Source organism: Stigmatopora nigra, chromosome 3 (genome assembly GCF_051989575.1).
Source record: "Stigmatopora nigra isolate UIUO_SnigA chromosome 3, RoL_Snig_1.1, whole genome shotgun sequence".
Classification (NCBI taxonomy): Eukaryota; Metazoa; Chordata; class Actinopteri; order Syngnathiformes; family Syngnathidae; genus Stigmatopora; species Stigmatopora nigra.
Window position 1 is genome coordinate 3,811,111 of NC_135510.1, and position 16,051 is coordinate 3,827,161.

Consider the following 16,051-nt stretch of genomic DNA (forward strand, 5'->3'; position numbering starts at 1 on the left):
GTGGTGCCAAATATTGACATAGACGCACCCTTGTCCAATAACACTGAATTATGAATGAACTCACGTGTTGTCTTCTTTTTTTCTGGTGACAAAAGAGATTGATGTAATTACGCAAGGTTTTGATCACATTAAAATAGACCAAAAAAAGATCGACAATTATATATATCTGATCAAGACAGTCCATTTCATGTTTTTATTTACAGTTTGCATGGTGAAAGTAAGTCACTGGAAAGTTTAGAGTGATTGATTTCATGCCAAACACATTTTAACATGAAAATACTGTATACCTTTACTTAAAATAAAAATAAAAAAACATCCATTCCATAGATTTTGCTAAACGTCAAGCAATAACACTAATAAATCATATTTTTAATATAACTCCCAAATATTTATCAACATCCAAACATCCATTCACACAGTATGACTCCAAATGAAACTGTCGTAAAAGTGACTTACCTCCATATAAAGACGTTTTTTGTGTCACAAACTAGTTAAATCGGCATTTTTTTTCTTTATTATTCTTAGTAAATCTTTTCAGACTTTTATCCGATTGTTTTGTCCATAATTCTCTCTGTGCAGTTTTTCGTGTCGGCAAACCCCAGTACGACTTGCTGCGATTCGATTTCCAGGTCGGTGCCGCCGGACGGCTCCACCGGAGGAGCTCAGCCCCAGACCCCCGCGGCTGTAGCCGCTTCCTTCTGCTGCCCGGCACCCTACGAGAACCGGCTGTTGGCCGGGAGCCGCGGCGAGCTCAACGCGGCTGCTCTCGGGGTGTATGGCTCCCCCTACGCGGCAGCGGCTGCGGCCAGCCAGAACTACGCCAACTACTTCCCCTACGGAACAGACCCCTCCGCCGCCATCTACTCCTCTCTGGTGGGCTCACTTTTGCCAAGTTTTACGCACGGTCGACCGGGGGAGGGTAAGGGGGAGAGAGGGTGCTTGAGCTTAACTGAATCGATGCATTGGTTAAAAAAAAAAAAAAATCAATTTGGGGAAATATGAATGCATGTAAAGGGAAAGATATATGAGAGAATGTCTTAAAACATATGTAGTTTTTATAAGTGTGTTTGTATAGTTTCATAAATAAAATAAAAACACTTTAGAAAGTTTTTTTAAGTTAGGCAAAATTAGTGAAAATACATTAATTGTGGTTATTAAATGTAAAATTAGACTTTATTAATTAGTCTGGGTCATGTTACTTTAGCTGATAAATTTGTAACATACAATACTTTAATTTATACTAAATTGTAACAAAAAATAAAGGTTAAGTATTTTTTTCTAATGCATTTTTTAGCTCCATAACTGTCATTTGGGTTTTGGATTCAGAAGGGTTTGTGATTATAAATAGATCAGGTGTATTCTTAAATTGTACACTTAGAATAGGTGCTATATAATTTAATGTTTTTTGCGTGTGTTATTATCCATCCGACACCCCCTTCAATCCTCCCGAAACAAACTTGCTCATTGATTGCAATGCATTATACATCATTTTGATATTGTTTCAGGTGATAAAATTATTGATCTGCATCAAGGCAACATAACTAGTAGAATTGCAGTATTACTCGAAACTAATCTGAAATATTTTGTCTAAAAATTTACTGTAAACTGCAATGTAGACACACCAGGACAGTTGTTTTTACAGTTGAAAATGTAATAATTTGGAGACATGCACAATGCTGAATGTTTATTTTTGGGCTTTCAGAATCCACAGTACGACATGAAGGAGAGTGCAGGCACTTTACACTCTGGACTCAGTCAAACGGCTGGATACTATCCCTACGATCCATCGCTAGGCCAGTATCAATATGACAGGTAAGCTTTATGCTCCAATTTCCATCCACTCTGTGTCAATTGAGTTTACGAGTTGGCAAAATCTCCTCCGCTTCCATTTTTCATTAGCGAGACGCGTTGGGGTCAACAGTCAGGGTGTTACTCTGATACTTAGCTTCATTTTTTGGTGTCTATCGATTTCAAACATTAGAGGGTATTAGGCGCTATCCATCAGATGAATGTCTATGTGTACAGATACGGAACGGTGGACTTTAACAGTACGGCCAGACGAAAGAACGCCACCCGAGAGACTACCAGCACCTTGAAAACGTGGCTCTATGAGCACCGCAAGAACCCGTACCCGACCAAGGGAGAGAAAATTATGCTTGCCATCATCACCAAAATGACCCTCACCCAGGTCTCCACTTGGTTTGCTAATGCCCGCCGGAGGCTTAAGAAGGAGAATAAGATGACTTGGTCGCCCAAAAATAAGACTGGCGAGGACAGGAAAGATGACATCAGCAAAAGCGAGCATGACTGTCTCACCAAAGGTTTGTCCCACAGATGTGTTTTCTATTTCACTAGCGTCCCTTAAGAAAGATAAATAAAAATAAGTGTGATGTGAGAGTTTAAGTTTTGTTCAAAACAGCATGGCAAATTTAGTATTCAGTGTTCATTGTGTTATTTAAGCCATATCATAGTGTAATGTTTTTAAATGTTTAAGGCAAAGTCATGTATACTAACTGTCATATTCAATTAATCAAAAACTACACAAATCGGTCTTGTTAGTAATCAAAACTGGGATGAGAGGACACATTTAATCTCAAATATGATTGCATTTCTATACGTTTTTACATTTTGGAGTTGGATTCCCTGTCTTTATGGACATATGTTGAAGTGAATTGGGGAATTCCATTTGATCGATCTATACTTTTCTTGTAGATTCCACTGATTGTAAAGAAGAAAAAGATTTGCATCTTAGCGATTTGGACGACATGGACGAGGAAGAGTGTGACAAGCTGGATGACGAATGTGAAAAAGTGGTTACAGACAATACCGTTGCACTCCCCGTCTCAGCCCTCAAGAGAGACTGCACCTTAGAACTACACTTGAATGTGTCAAATAGCTTCCACCACGCGTTCCCCTGCACAATCAAAACCGCCCTCCCTACACTTCCAGCTGACTTCTTGGATCCCATAGGGTCCAAAACCCCATCTACAGCGGGAACCTTGACCTCATCTCACTGTGAAGCATCAGACAAGCCTCGGATTTGGTCGCTGGCCCGTACAGCGGCGTCGAGTGTTATTTTGAGCCCGCAGCACGTGTCCGAGCTCAGGACAAGCAACCTGAGTGGCGACTGCCAACTCCAAAGGTTGGCGGGGTCCCCAGGAGTTCCCAGTGGACAATGCGGGCTCATGAGAGGCCTCCAGGAAGTTAATAGCATCCCAGGCAGTGTGACCCCATTTCCTGAAGCACCCCCTTTGCACTCTACAGTCTACGGGCCAGGCAACTACAATCATAAGAGCCTCCAGTTGCACTGTCCCTCCTACGCCACCCTTCCAGATAGGGGCCAATTTTCTCCTCCTGAAGGTACAGTATGTGTGCTTTAACAACATGTTTGAGTATTTTGCGAGGGGAAAAAAAGACAATCCTCTCAGATGTGTTTCTTTTTTACGGTTTGCAGGATTCTCTGGTGCTAAAGCAACGGAGACATCATCAGACATCAGCCAAACTTGTATAACCTTACACGAGGACAAGGTCACTGCATTCAGGCCGGTGATGAAGAGGTGAATACACACAAAAAGTATCATAGAAACTAATTATTTAGGGGCATCTTGATGAATTTGATCATGGAAAAGTCCTTGAAACTTATCTTCTTTAGTCTACCTTGACTTGCAAATGTATTTACAGGGCTTACCGTATTTTGCTGTTTAATATACCCCCTCATTTAATATACCCGGGTATATTAAACAGTAGTGGTATATCAAATGGCGCACAAACGGGACTACGCACTCTTTATGCCGTGACGGGGTGCATCATCGTTTTGCAGACTAAAACTGCCTACTGCTCAGGTTAAAACAACTTACTGCTGAATAAAGTCTGACTTGGAATTTTAATGAATTTAAGTATCTATAATTTTGCGCCCATGAACACCATACAAATCTTGCCAAAAAAGCTGAGTTGCCGTTTAATATACCCGGTTTTATTAAATGGCAGGGGTATATTAAATGGCAGGGGTATATTAAATGGCGCACAAACGGGAGGCTCAAAAAAGCAAAAATCATTTAATATAACCGGGTATATTAAACAGAAAAATATGGTCGGTGCATTTTTATTTTGAGTTGTGAGCTAAAATTCAAATTATGGGCAGGTGTGTTTAAAATTGTCTGGTCAACTTCATTGTCATTTACATTCATAGTGAAAAAGAATGAAAAGGTGATGCACATTTATATAGTTAAAATATATTTGAAATATGGACATTTCCTTCTGGTTTCTCACAAAAACATGCTATGCTATACCTTATATTGGATCATGTCAGATTCTGCAGGTGTATCTATTGAGGTTAATTCTAAATCACATTGTATTATACTGCAGACTAAACAAAATACAAACGTATACTATTGCCGAAGTGCAATTTTAGTGACTTTAATGACAAATTTGTATCTTTCTCTCTAGATGAATGGAGGTCATACAACAAAACGGAAATTAATTATGCACTAAGAGGCACATACTGTAGGCCTCAGTGGGACACGTAAGCACTGCATGTTGCAGTCGGAACTATCAAACTTTGGAAAATTTTGCACAATTGTTGTTTTTTATGTGGTGTTGAAGAGTTTATGCAAAAAAATCGTACATGGGAAATGTATGACGATTTGTGTGTGGCAATCGTGTATGGTTAGAAACCAATTTATTTATTCATGTATTTATTTTTATGCGTGTTCTCTGTGTCTACGTTTTCAGCGTTCTGTTAAGAAATGTGTATTGTTGTTGTGTAAAAAAAATAGGTGGAGATGAAGTCACAGTAAAATGTTTTGTGTTGTCAATGTGTTAAAATGTCAATTGCATTTTTTATTTATCTGTTCCTTTTGTATTTAAGACAATAAATTTTTCCAAGAATGTTGTCTGTTTAGGTTGTATTTTTTTGCGGAGAACTGAGGGTAAGAGGACAGCTACTCAAATATGTAAGATCCCAATTTGATCAAAGGTGATTCTTCTTCTCAATGCGCATGATTTAATTCCACAAGTTTTAGAAGAAAGGCATCATCGTAGTGGTTTAATCACCGATGGCGTGGAGCGCTTTGTAGCGAAAGCATGACAATGCATGCTGAATGATTGCATGTCCCTTGTGTGCTGTGATAACTTAGCATTGTGTTCATTAAAAGGTCATTTGTAGCATCAATCCGTTCACCCCGCCTATCAGTGTTGCTTTGATTTGGCTCATTTGCTTTCAGTTCGTCTCGCTATGGCTAACCAATGGACGATGATTAGTAAAAGGATGATGACAACTGCTACATTGATGAGAGGATGTCTGGTGTATGAGTGTTTAGTGTGCTTGCCTCAGTTAAGAGTTCTATGGTTCCAATCTCTCTTCTCGTGTCTGTTAATTTCGATTGGAATTACTGACATCGAAGCTACATTATTTCTGTGATTCTTTATGAGAAACTTCCCCGTTTTGTCTTAGATTTGAAGGCAGCTTCCTCCTACTGATGGCATAAATGTCATGTTTGCGAAGATCCCATAAACATAATGGTTTCATACAATTAAAAAAAATGGTATAGTGGTTATCCCAGGTGTGTTTGGCGAAGAAAACTGGACCAGGAGAGAAAAATGAAGTAGTCAGCTTGAGTGATTTTCACCACATTTGCCTATCTTTATTAATAACCAGCTGAGGTCCAAATTAATACACATGAATGAAGACATCCAGCTATTAATATGATATTCAAATGAGGTCATTCAGCTAAAGCAAAAATGGAGCACCTGTGTCAAATGGCCCAATGTAACGTGATGTTTTTATTTATAAATTCATTTTTAATTTTGTCACTGTTACTTTTTTTCTGTTCCATCGTGATTGTCCATCATCAATATGTGCTTGGCTTAGTTTGCTACAAAATAATTTGAGAGCCGGATCATAACAACAACAACAACTCCGGCCAAATGCAATTAAGATTCATTTTCTTTAGCGTAGTACTAAATATGTGTTAAACATTAAGTAGTAGTAGTTTGCACTTAATTTAAATTAATTTAACAGATCATGCTGACACCAAATTTTCCATTTCCTGTCATGCCTGCCAAACATATAAAGAATACTAGACTCAACATTGTAAAAATTATCCAAGGTATTTCTGCATGAAATGTGTCAGAACAGGTCATTTTACAAAAAATAAATTTTAATAATAACAACTAAAATGTGATTACTTAACATGGAATTGGGAATTTTTTGTTTTGAAACAACAGTTTAAGGGAAACACATTTTTTGTAACCTGTGTTGTATACAGAGCTAGATTCTAGTATTCTAGAATGTGATAGAAGTGGAACATTAAAGGTGGACCTAAAACCCTTTAAAAATGCATAAAAAAATATTTAGCATGATTTTCTTTCAAGAAAAAATGAAAACAAAATAGTGTGTTCTTAAGCACATATTTCTCGGCGGGCTGAGGGGTGGGTGGGCACAAAGGGAGAGGGTGCACATTATTTGGGCGACATGTAATCTCAGGTCAGACATGAAATCTGTGGTAAACTTCCATGTTTTTCTATAATAAGTTCCTTAGGTAGCCTCAATGCAGATAGACAAATCTCCTCAATACACGTTCATCTTGGTAAATTACATTTTTCATTGGGGAGGGGGGAGAAAAATAGCAGGGGGAGGGGGGGTTGCTCTACCCTACATAATCCAAAACAGATTTGGCATAATCTGAGAATGAGGCACAAATATGCAAAACGAAAAACAAGTGAGGCTACACATGAATGCTTAAATTGGTTTGACAGAATTATTCATCTGTGTATGGGGCCAACAGACCACCACCATTATCCCACCCCTTCTGTGGTCATTGATCTTTTGGTTGTCAAACATTGCTCTTTTCCAGGGTTACAAATCGCACTTAGTTGAAACAGGATTGAATTATTGCATAATTGTTGAATTTAGCGTACCGTATTTTCACGACTATAAGGCGTACCCTTAACGAATGACATTTTTTCCATATATAAGGCGCACTGTCTATTTTGGAGAAAATTTAAGACTTTTAAGTGCGCCTTATAGTCGTGAAAAAACAGTAATTGCTATTGACTTCCAGGTATGAAGCACTCACTACACAGTCACCGCTAGAGCCAGCCATTGTTGATGTTTTGGATTTTTTTTGTATAAAATCTTGAAGTGGGGGAGGAGCTATATGATGGAAGATGTTGTAAACTAAGATGGCATCTGCATATTTAACAGTATTGTTTTCGTTCAGGCGTTTGTGTTTTTTAATATCTGACAGTGGTGGTTTTTCTTTTTTGGTTTTCTGTTTTTTCCATATCTAAGGCGCACTGCCTATTTTGGAGAAAATTTAAGACTTTTAAGTGCGCCTTGTAGTCGTAAAAATCCGGTATATTAACATTAGTCAACGCCATACTCGCGGTCCTGTAGACCAAATATTGCATGAGTGTGATGGCTTTTTGTTTTGTATTGTTTGTTTTTTCGACGATACAATGATAGTTAAAGGTTTTTTAAAAAGGCCTAGGTGTGAAATGAATATCCATATCTGAAAGTAATGTGGGAACAAGGTAAACTATCAATGCATTTTTGTATGTAGGGTCATTTAGAGGCCGCAGCTGGTTCCACAATCACTGTTTTCATTGTGCTAAGTAATGATTCATGTCCAGTATGGGTTAACTTCTGACAGAGTGCTGTCAGTGGCATCCATCCTGACCCATTGAAGCCTACCGCTTAATGAGCCGGTGGCTGCCGTGTAAAAAAGAATCCGAATTATTGTGACACGACAATCCTGGCCTCACGGTCGAAATAGGAATCTGAGTAACATCAACAACAATAACAACAACAACGTTGCGGACAATCATTTTGGCCCAAGGACTGACAAAAGTGCCAGAGCGGAGGTGCCATTTGATGTGTCCCACGCTGGGCATCTCGGGCACATCGTGGTTCAACGTGCACCCTTCATTACATTCGTTCAATGCAATGAGGATGCCATATTGTTTGGGTTCATGTCTCCCTTCGTGGAATTTCAGATTGGCGATGTCGCTACAAGGTCTCCGCTAATGAGTTTTGTCAAAGACAATTACCAGCCCGCCGCAATGAAAAGATGGCTTTGTATGCTTTCTGCGGTTGAATGTTCTGTAGCCCTTCTTTGACCCGATCCTCGTGTCCCAAAACATCACGGCCTCCATTCCCAAATCAGCGCTAGCCTCTGAGCTACTCCAACACCTTTGTCCAAGGATGTGACACTAATTGAGCATGGCACAAATTAATGCTGGTGTGGCACTATTTCCCAGGGACCTTGTTTCGCGTTTGGACCTCGAACCTTGGTATTCACTGTTGGGTATTGCTCTCCTCTGGCCTGCTATCTGACCTCCAGTAACATTTCCAATCGCTAACAAACTCTGATCAAATTTACGACTATAAAAGTCAGCAAGTTACTCATTTTGTATTGTGTTTTCATGCTGTGGTACTTCACAAAAGTAGCTTAATCCATCTTTTTAGTCAAACTAACCTTTTCTAAAGCATTTTTTTGTCCTATATTCTGCTCAGTATTGGTTCATAATAGTATAAAGAGGGTTTGTAGGTAATTTTAGCATGTCATAATCTCTCTGTGTTGTCAGTAGAGGCAGTGAAATTCAGCGAGAGGTCATTTACGCTGCTGGGACTGTGTAACTACTGGAAGGAGTGCAAATGGTTCTCCAGGGACGCTGCAAGTTTGGATTGCTGTGTTTTCTCTGAAAACACATACAGCAGCTCATATGCAGACACACGGTGAGTTCAGACCTCTGCCAGAGCCAATAGAGGTAAGATCACTCCCCTATGAAAATAAAAGTTTTTCCTAGGCAGGAACCTTATTTTAACGTTCACTTAATATATATATATAGATATTTTTCTAAATACGACCATTTCATATCTTTTGCATAACTACTGAAAAATGAAATTGAAGGATGCTTTGTGCACAGTAATAAGGAAAAATATGTTTTTTCCAGGATTTTGTGGTATAAAGAAAATCACCTATATGTTTTTTTTGTATGTACTTAACCTCCTTGGTGAAGGTACTAGTAAACAAACAGGTCAAGAAGACCTCTCACACTGTAAAAAGCATAAATCTCAGCACTAAAGAGGCTTTCATTTCTCTGTTTAGTAAAAAACTACTGTTATCTTGTTTGTTCTGTTATGTTTGTCCGTTCTGCTGCCGCTGACCTTACTAAGGATGGCGTCATGGGCATCAACCTAATCTTCTGTGTCATTTTAATGCCTTTTCATAATCTCTACTCCACACACACATCTCATTTTTAATCTCCATGGCTCCTTCTGTTTTTCTTCTCCTCATTGTTGAGCATCTGCTAGCCTTTTTATGGTCACCAGTCAAGCATAACAATAATTGCAATTGTCAATTAAAAATCGTCATCATGGTCTTTTAAATTAAGTGTGCTTTATTTTTAATTCTGTGTTGCAGTGGAGGAGGGAAACTGGGGACTGAGGATAAGATTTAGCTTTAGCTATAAAATCGTAAATGTACATTTACATGTATGCTCACTAACTGTAATCATGTCATTTTGTCAAATGAAGATATATATATATATATATATATATATATATATATATATATATATATATATATATATATATATATATATATATATATATATATATATATATATATATATATATATATATATATATATATATATCTATATCTATATCTATATCTATATCTATATCTATATCTATATCTATATCTATATCTATATCTATATATATATATATATATATATATATATATATATATATATATATATATATATATATATATATATATATATATATATACCTCAATCAAAGTATCTATTTTTTTATTTAGTTAAAGTTCTAATTGAACTTCACTTCTAATGTGATTCATATGAAGTATAAAAGATAAAAACACTTTTGGGATTTTTTTAATGGGGCAAATTCAATTCTATTGGCGATTTGTCTTCATAGAAAATTATTTTTTAGCTAGATGAGGGAACGAATGAAACTAGCAAGCCATATTATTCCAGAAAATAAAGCCATCTTGAAGCAAACATGGGAAAATCTTTCTCACAATGGTTTTATTCATTGTGATACTTCCATCCTACCGGAAAACCTGCTGATCACTCCATTTGGCTTGCAAACCTTAGTCGGGTGGCAATTGTCTTCAATATATGTCTCCAAGTGCTCCAACACCATCGGTGCACATTTGACGGCGACAGTGCTGTGTGCAGACAATTTTATTCCATCTAAAATGAGACAGTGGTGGCACCTGTAATGAACTATCTCAGCTACCAGGACACTCACTACTCCCAATGTATTAACTACATTGGCATCACTGCAAAAAGGCAAAAAACTCACAGTGGCTGAAAGATTTTACAGTGTTATGTCGACAGCACTTTGCGATTCCAGTGCAAAAGACTGTAATGGAGTACCCACAACTGTCTGGTAGCTCTACCACGACAATGAAAATAAATTATCAACCACTCATTTATCTTCCATTCGGCTTATCCGCACCCCTTGAACAGCTTGAATCCCCCGCCCACCCCTGGAATTCGAACCCTGAACCCCAAAGTAGTGAGGTTGATTCACTACATCGTAAAAAAAACAGTTTCATTATCGAAGTTTCAAAAGCATTCATGAATAGAGTGCATTGGACTTTTATACTTGTGTAGTTTAAGCTATTAAAAGCCATTGAGTGATGACCTCACAACAACTCAAATCACAAGCGGCCCGTGTTGAACACAAACGAACGCAATTTACGACGCGTGTCCAAGGCTCCCGGCCTGTAAATCAAATTGGCCCTTCTTTTAAATTTGATGTATCGCTGCTGCCACGTGTCTGTGAAAATGAAATGGTTTTGTTTATGGCAAACAAACAAAATAAATGGCCTGGCATAAGCACGATAGGCCACAACTGGTCGTTGAGCTAAAAGCGTTTGTTTTTTAGCTCTCGCTTGCCAACAGTTGACATGATTTGGACACGGAAATAGTGGCCACGAGGCAGTCCTGCCATGCTCTACATTCTGTGGCAGCAAAGGTAAACAATGAGGTACTAGAGGTGAACGAAAACGAAGAGGGAGGTCCTTCTAAGACCACACATTTGCCACGTTCGCCTTTTTATAGAGGCTCGTAAAAATCACGAGCCTCCATTATGTCTTGTACAGCCCAGAACTGTGTTAAATGGTACCAAATCATGATTATTTTGATCGGACCGTCATATCTCAGCTATGATCGATGCCTCGAAGTTTTTCCATCCACACTGATATTGCACCCCCCCCTTCCAGCCCGTGTCTGACCTATTCCTGGGGAATCTGGCCCTTTTATCTCGCTGATGCTTATAAATGAGCCTTCAAAAGAGCCCCACCGTCCACGCATTATCTAAATATAATAAGTGACACATTGCTTTAGCAATCAATCATTATCAAGACACACAAGCAACAGAAATGACTTCCCGCTACTGGTCCGAGGCTAAACTACATTCAAGTCCGACAGTGGTTGTATGAAATAAATTGCTTATAAAACTAGTATGTTTTCTTGGAATTATGGTTAAAAGTAGAGGCCAGATAAAGCTCACTTTTCACAGAAAGAACAGCATTCACAATCAAAGCTTTATTTCTCTTTCTTTTTAACGGTTAACGGGAAGCAGCCTTGGCTGGCTGCTGTTCTCCCATTATCTACTTTTTCACGGTTTCTGATTTAATTGTGGGATGAATTCAGTTTGTCCGGAGGAATTTGTAGATTTCAGATTACAAAAACATTCTGAACAATGTTGCCCAGATTGGATTTAAAACCAAAGTTGTTCTGTATTGAAACTGAATATTTTCATTGTCATATTTCAGATCACTGGTCCCGTTCAGACTATCAAGAAGTCTCTATCTAAGGCGAAAAATGAGTATCGAGTCACATCAGCCTCTGGTTTGAACATAGTACAACAACAACCACACCAACGAAGTACTATCGGAAAAATTTGGGACCTTCTCCAGGTGCTCTGGTAAGTAGAACAAATGGGAGGGATCTTCCGCTAATGCTCTGTAAAAGAACTGCCACCATAGGTTTCTCAACCCTGCTATGGGACATGCTAATAATATGTAGCTTGCTGTTAGACTCTTGCAACAATACAAGAACGTTGCTAGGGTCATTATAAGAGTTAATGTTAGCATTTCAGATCGTGAGCCTCGTTACATTCGTCATTTTCCGCATCTGTTCCAGATTTTCAATTGGGGTTTCTATGCACTGTATGCCAATGGAGAGCATATTAAATTTGTTACTAATTTTGAACTTGGCATGGCAGCCATTGGAGCCGGCCGGCGCTGCTGCCGGCACAACCACTACACAAACAAAGCATGTGGATGAGTGGCTTTCAGTGTGCAATACACTGGAAATGTTTGGACATTTTCAAAATAACTCTATGTAATAGAATTAGTGGCTAAGAGGTGCCCTGTAAACCACAGTTGTATACAACAATTTCTAAAAGAAAATCACATCAGTAAAAGGTTTAAATACCCCATACCAGTACATACAGTGGAGGGAAATATGGGGAATAATCTCAAAGTTGCTGTAATATGAAAATAAAATAACAACTCATGAACTACAAATATACCAAATTTAATAGGCGATATAACACAAATAAAATGTTAGTGATTGCAATGACATGTTGCCCCTTTGACAATGTACATGTTTTTGTTTGTCTGTTTGTTTATTTGTTTGTTTTGTCTTTTTCATTGTAATATTTAAATGTTTTCAAACGCCATTTCTTAGGTTTTGCCAGTTAATTGTTTTATGTACTGTTATGAATACAAAACAAAGCTTTTAGGGAAAATACAATTACAGTGCGAATAATCAAGATAGACTAATTGCAAATCCCCTAATTCATGTATTCATAATTGAATGCTTTAATTCTAATGTATATGTATATATTACATACATATATACATATATATTGGAATTAAAGCATTCAAGGACACAAGAAATACATATACACAAACGACACATCCAATGACTGAATAACAGTTCACCGTATATTAACTTTTATCAGCAACTTTATGAATGTGACTTTCAATTATAATTTTTTTCTGCATTTTTTTCCCAATGCACTTAACACCTAGTCTGGCCAGGTCTTTTATTTTTAGGTGTAATCATAAAACACTATCCTCTTGTCATTGAAACCTTTCATTTCCCACCTTGAGATTCTGTGGTGTTTCAGACCCATGTGAAATCATGGCTATCAACTTCCAACACATATGCCAGTGGGTTTTATTCTGTAATGCTGAGATCCCTGCACACATGCACGCTAAACAACGTCCACTTCATTAGGTAGTAGATAGTAAGTCTGTTTTGAAATGTCACCCATGGAACTGCAGTGACCTCTAGAGACAGCTCTCTCCACATACAGTAAGGCCTATTGAGGTGATCTAGCACCCAGAAAGGGAAGTACGTTTGAAAGGTAAGTGTGTGATCAAGAGAAAATTGTTTGAATGAATTATTTTATTAACATAATTAAAATTTAGGACCATTTTTTTTTACATTTGGCAGCAACAAAATACTTTGAATTCGTTTACCATTAAATCTGATGACATGACCCAAAATATACATGTATGTAGTATAACTAAATAATTTCGAAGATGTTCTAAGAACCTGTGTAGAGTAATGTTGTCCAGTTTAGTTATGACACATTACACTAAAATCAGGATTTATATCGGGGAATGCCAAATGAAAAGAAAACGACTGCCACAGTGGGAATTATTATAATTATTGTAACCATGAGACAGTAGACTGTCATGAGACTGAGACTATCATGAATCAATATTTTTATGAGACAATGGTAACAGCGATCACGAGGAAATGTGATACACTCTGGTAAACCGTTGATAATTCTGCTCTAATATGGACAAGTTCCCACAGAAACGTCCACCTGTTGAACTTTGTGGGTCTCAAAACAGTAAATCTTGTAATATATGTGACATGAGGGATTGTTTTTATGGGGGAATTTGCAATAATTATGTCACTTTTTGGTCACCCAAAACAAGATCTGCTGTTGCCAAAAAATACCCTAAAAATATGTAGTTTCAAGTTATCAAATCCTGTTAAAAGTTTGGTATATTCATCATAAAGTGACATAAATTGCTGTATATATGTATTTGGGTTGCAACCAAACAAAGTCATGAAAGGTCTGTATGACCTCAAAAATGATTCTTCTGAGTTACAAGCAACAATTTAGAGAATTAGAGTTCATCATGCATGAGTTCACAAGGACATTGACGTGGGAAAGAAGAGCAAGTGAAAAACAAAGCAATAAAGATGACTTTTTAACAATACAGTGATATATGTACTATACAGCATCTTATGTGCATGGAATAGAAATAGAAATAGATTTTCATAACATTGCAAATTGAATATTACACTGACTCCTTCCTAGCTGCCATTACATTACCTCCAGTTGCACTATAAAAGCAAGTCGGAATCATCAAAAAATGATTATACGGCATATTCAAATGTACTGAATGATTTGCGATGGAGCATCTTTACAACTCAAACTCCCACCTCAGACAAAATCCCAAGATAGAAAATTATGCTGTGGAAAATGTTTAAAACATAGATATGAATCAATATTGCATGCAGATGACATTTCAATGGCTCACAATAAAATGTAAAGTAAAATGAAGTTCACTAATCCAATGAAGTTCATCTGATCTCCTTTTTTGAACGGCTTTATCATCACCAGGGTCGCGGGACAATGAAGTTAAATCGGCATTAAAATAGTGATTCTTAAAATGTGCTACAAACTACTGAATTGAGTGTTTAAACACTGCAATGCAATATATCCAATATTTACTTTATATTATATATTTAATATATAAAATATATCCAATATATACTATATATATTATGTATATAATATATACCGTATATCTAATATATACTATATATATATATATTATATAAATAATTGTATATACAATATATCCAATATAAATTATATATATTATATCCAATATATACTATATACATTATATATATGATATGTGCAATATATACTATATATTATGTATATAAATATATACAATATATAAAATATATACAGTATATACTATATAATATATACTATATATATCATATATATCATATCTATAATATATACAATATATACAATACAACTTATTTTTACTACCATACTTTCTTTCTCACAACTCAATTGTATTTAACTTTATGGCAATTGCATATTTTTTTCTTTAAGCACTTATTGTTGGTCACTTCTCAAAATTGAAAGCCAAAACTTATTCAAACATAAAAATATACCACTGCACACATTCAAAATGTGAAATTGCATGTCTTCTTCATTATTTATTGATGAAAAAAAATCCTACGTTTTGCTATCACAATGATGAACTTAATATGATTCATACCATAGAAAACTAGATATAACTTAAGCCTTGTAGAAAATCCTTTGTTACAAGGAGACAATGCAGGTACTCCTGCCAAAAAACGTCGGATGTCTTGCTGTGTATTTACAGTATCCCCCCCATTTGCCTATAGCGTACAGTAGCAGGGTCGATGCACAGATGCCCTAAGTAGTACCATACGGCCGATGGTTCATTAGAGCTGCGAAGGAGGACATGAATCAAATGGGGGAGAGGAAAGGAAACAATCAATCTGCCTAATGGGAATTCCCTGTGAGGAGCGCGGGCTGGCTGTCCCCCCAAATCGTACAGCTGCAGACACTTTTTATATGTGACCCCTCCAGCTTGGCGTCCCCAAAAAGACACCAAAGAATCCCCCTTAAGATGCTATTAGCACAGTGGGTGGGTTTCTCCCATCAGGTGATGTGGTTTCCCAATGAGACCCCCCCCCCCCTCACACATGTGTCCTCATCCTTCACGATGTGGGCGGTGATGAAGGAAGTGGTGGGATTTACTGGGTGGATAGCGAGCATGTGTTTACAGTGTGCAGGGTCAAGGGCAGGACGTAGACGTACAGTACCGTATTTTCACGACTATAAGGCGCACCACATTATAAGGCGCATCCTCAATGAATGACATTTTTTCCATTTTAGGCGCACTGTATTATAAGGCGC

The 16,051-nt window shown here is 37.3% G+C and overlaps 1 protein-coding gene across 2 annotated transcripts in view; it reads left to right on the top strand.

Annotated features, from left to right (window-relative positions):
• irx6a (iroquois homeobox 6a) overlaps nucleotides 1-4,856 on the top strand; it is a 42,740-nt gene extending 37,884 nt beyond the window's left edge. For both annotated transcript variants that reach the window (XM_077714112.1, XM_077714113.1), the window contains 6 exons: nucleotides 580-873; nucleotides 1,703-1,812; nucleotides 2,026-2,321; nucleotides 2,713-3,360; nucleotides 3,455-3,557; nucleotides 4,447-4,856. In XM_077714112.1, coding sequence (XP_077570238.1) covers nucleotides 580-873; nucleotides 1,703-1,812; nucleotides 2,026-2,321; nucleotides 2,713-3,360; nucleotides 3,455-3,557; nucleotides 4,447-4,450 — 1,455 coding nt within the window. In that variant the 3' untranslated portion in view covers nucleotides 4,451-4,856. The remainder of the gene's footprint in view (nucleotides 1-579; nucleotides 874-1,702; nucleotides 1,813-2,025; nucleotides 2,322-2,712; nucleotides 3,361-3,454; nucleotides 3,558-4,446) is intronic.
• The last annotated feature ends 11,195 nt before the right edge of the window (nucleotides 4,857-16,051 follow it).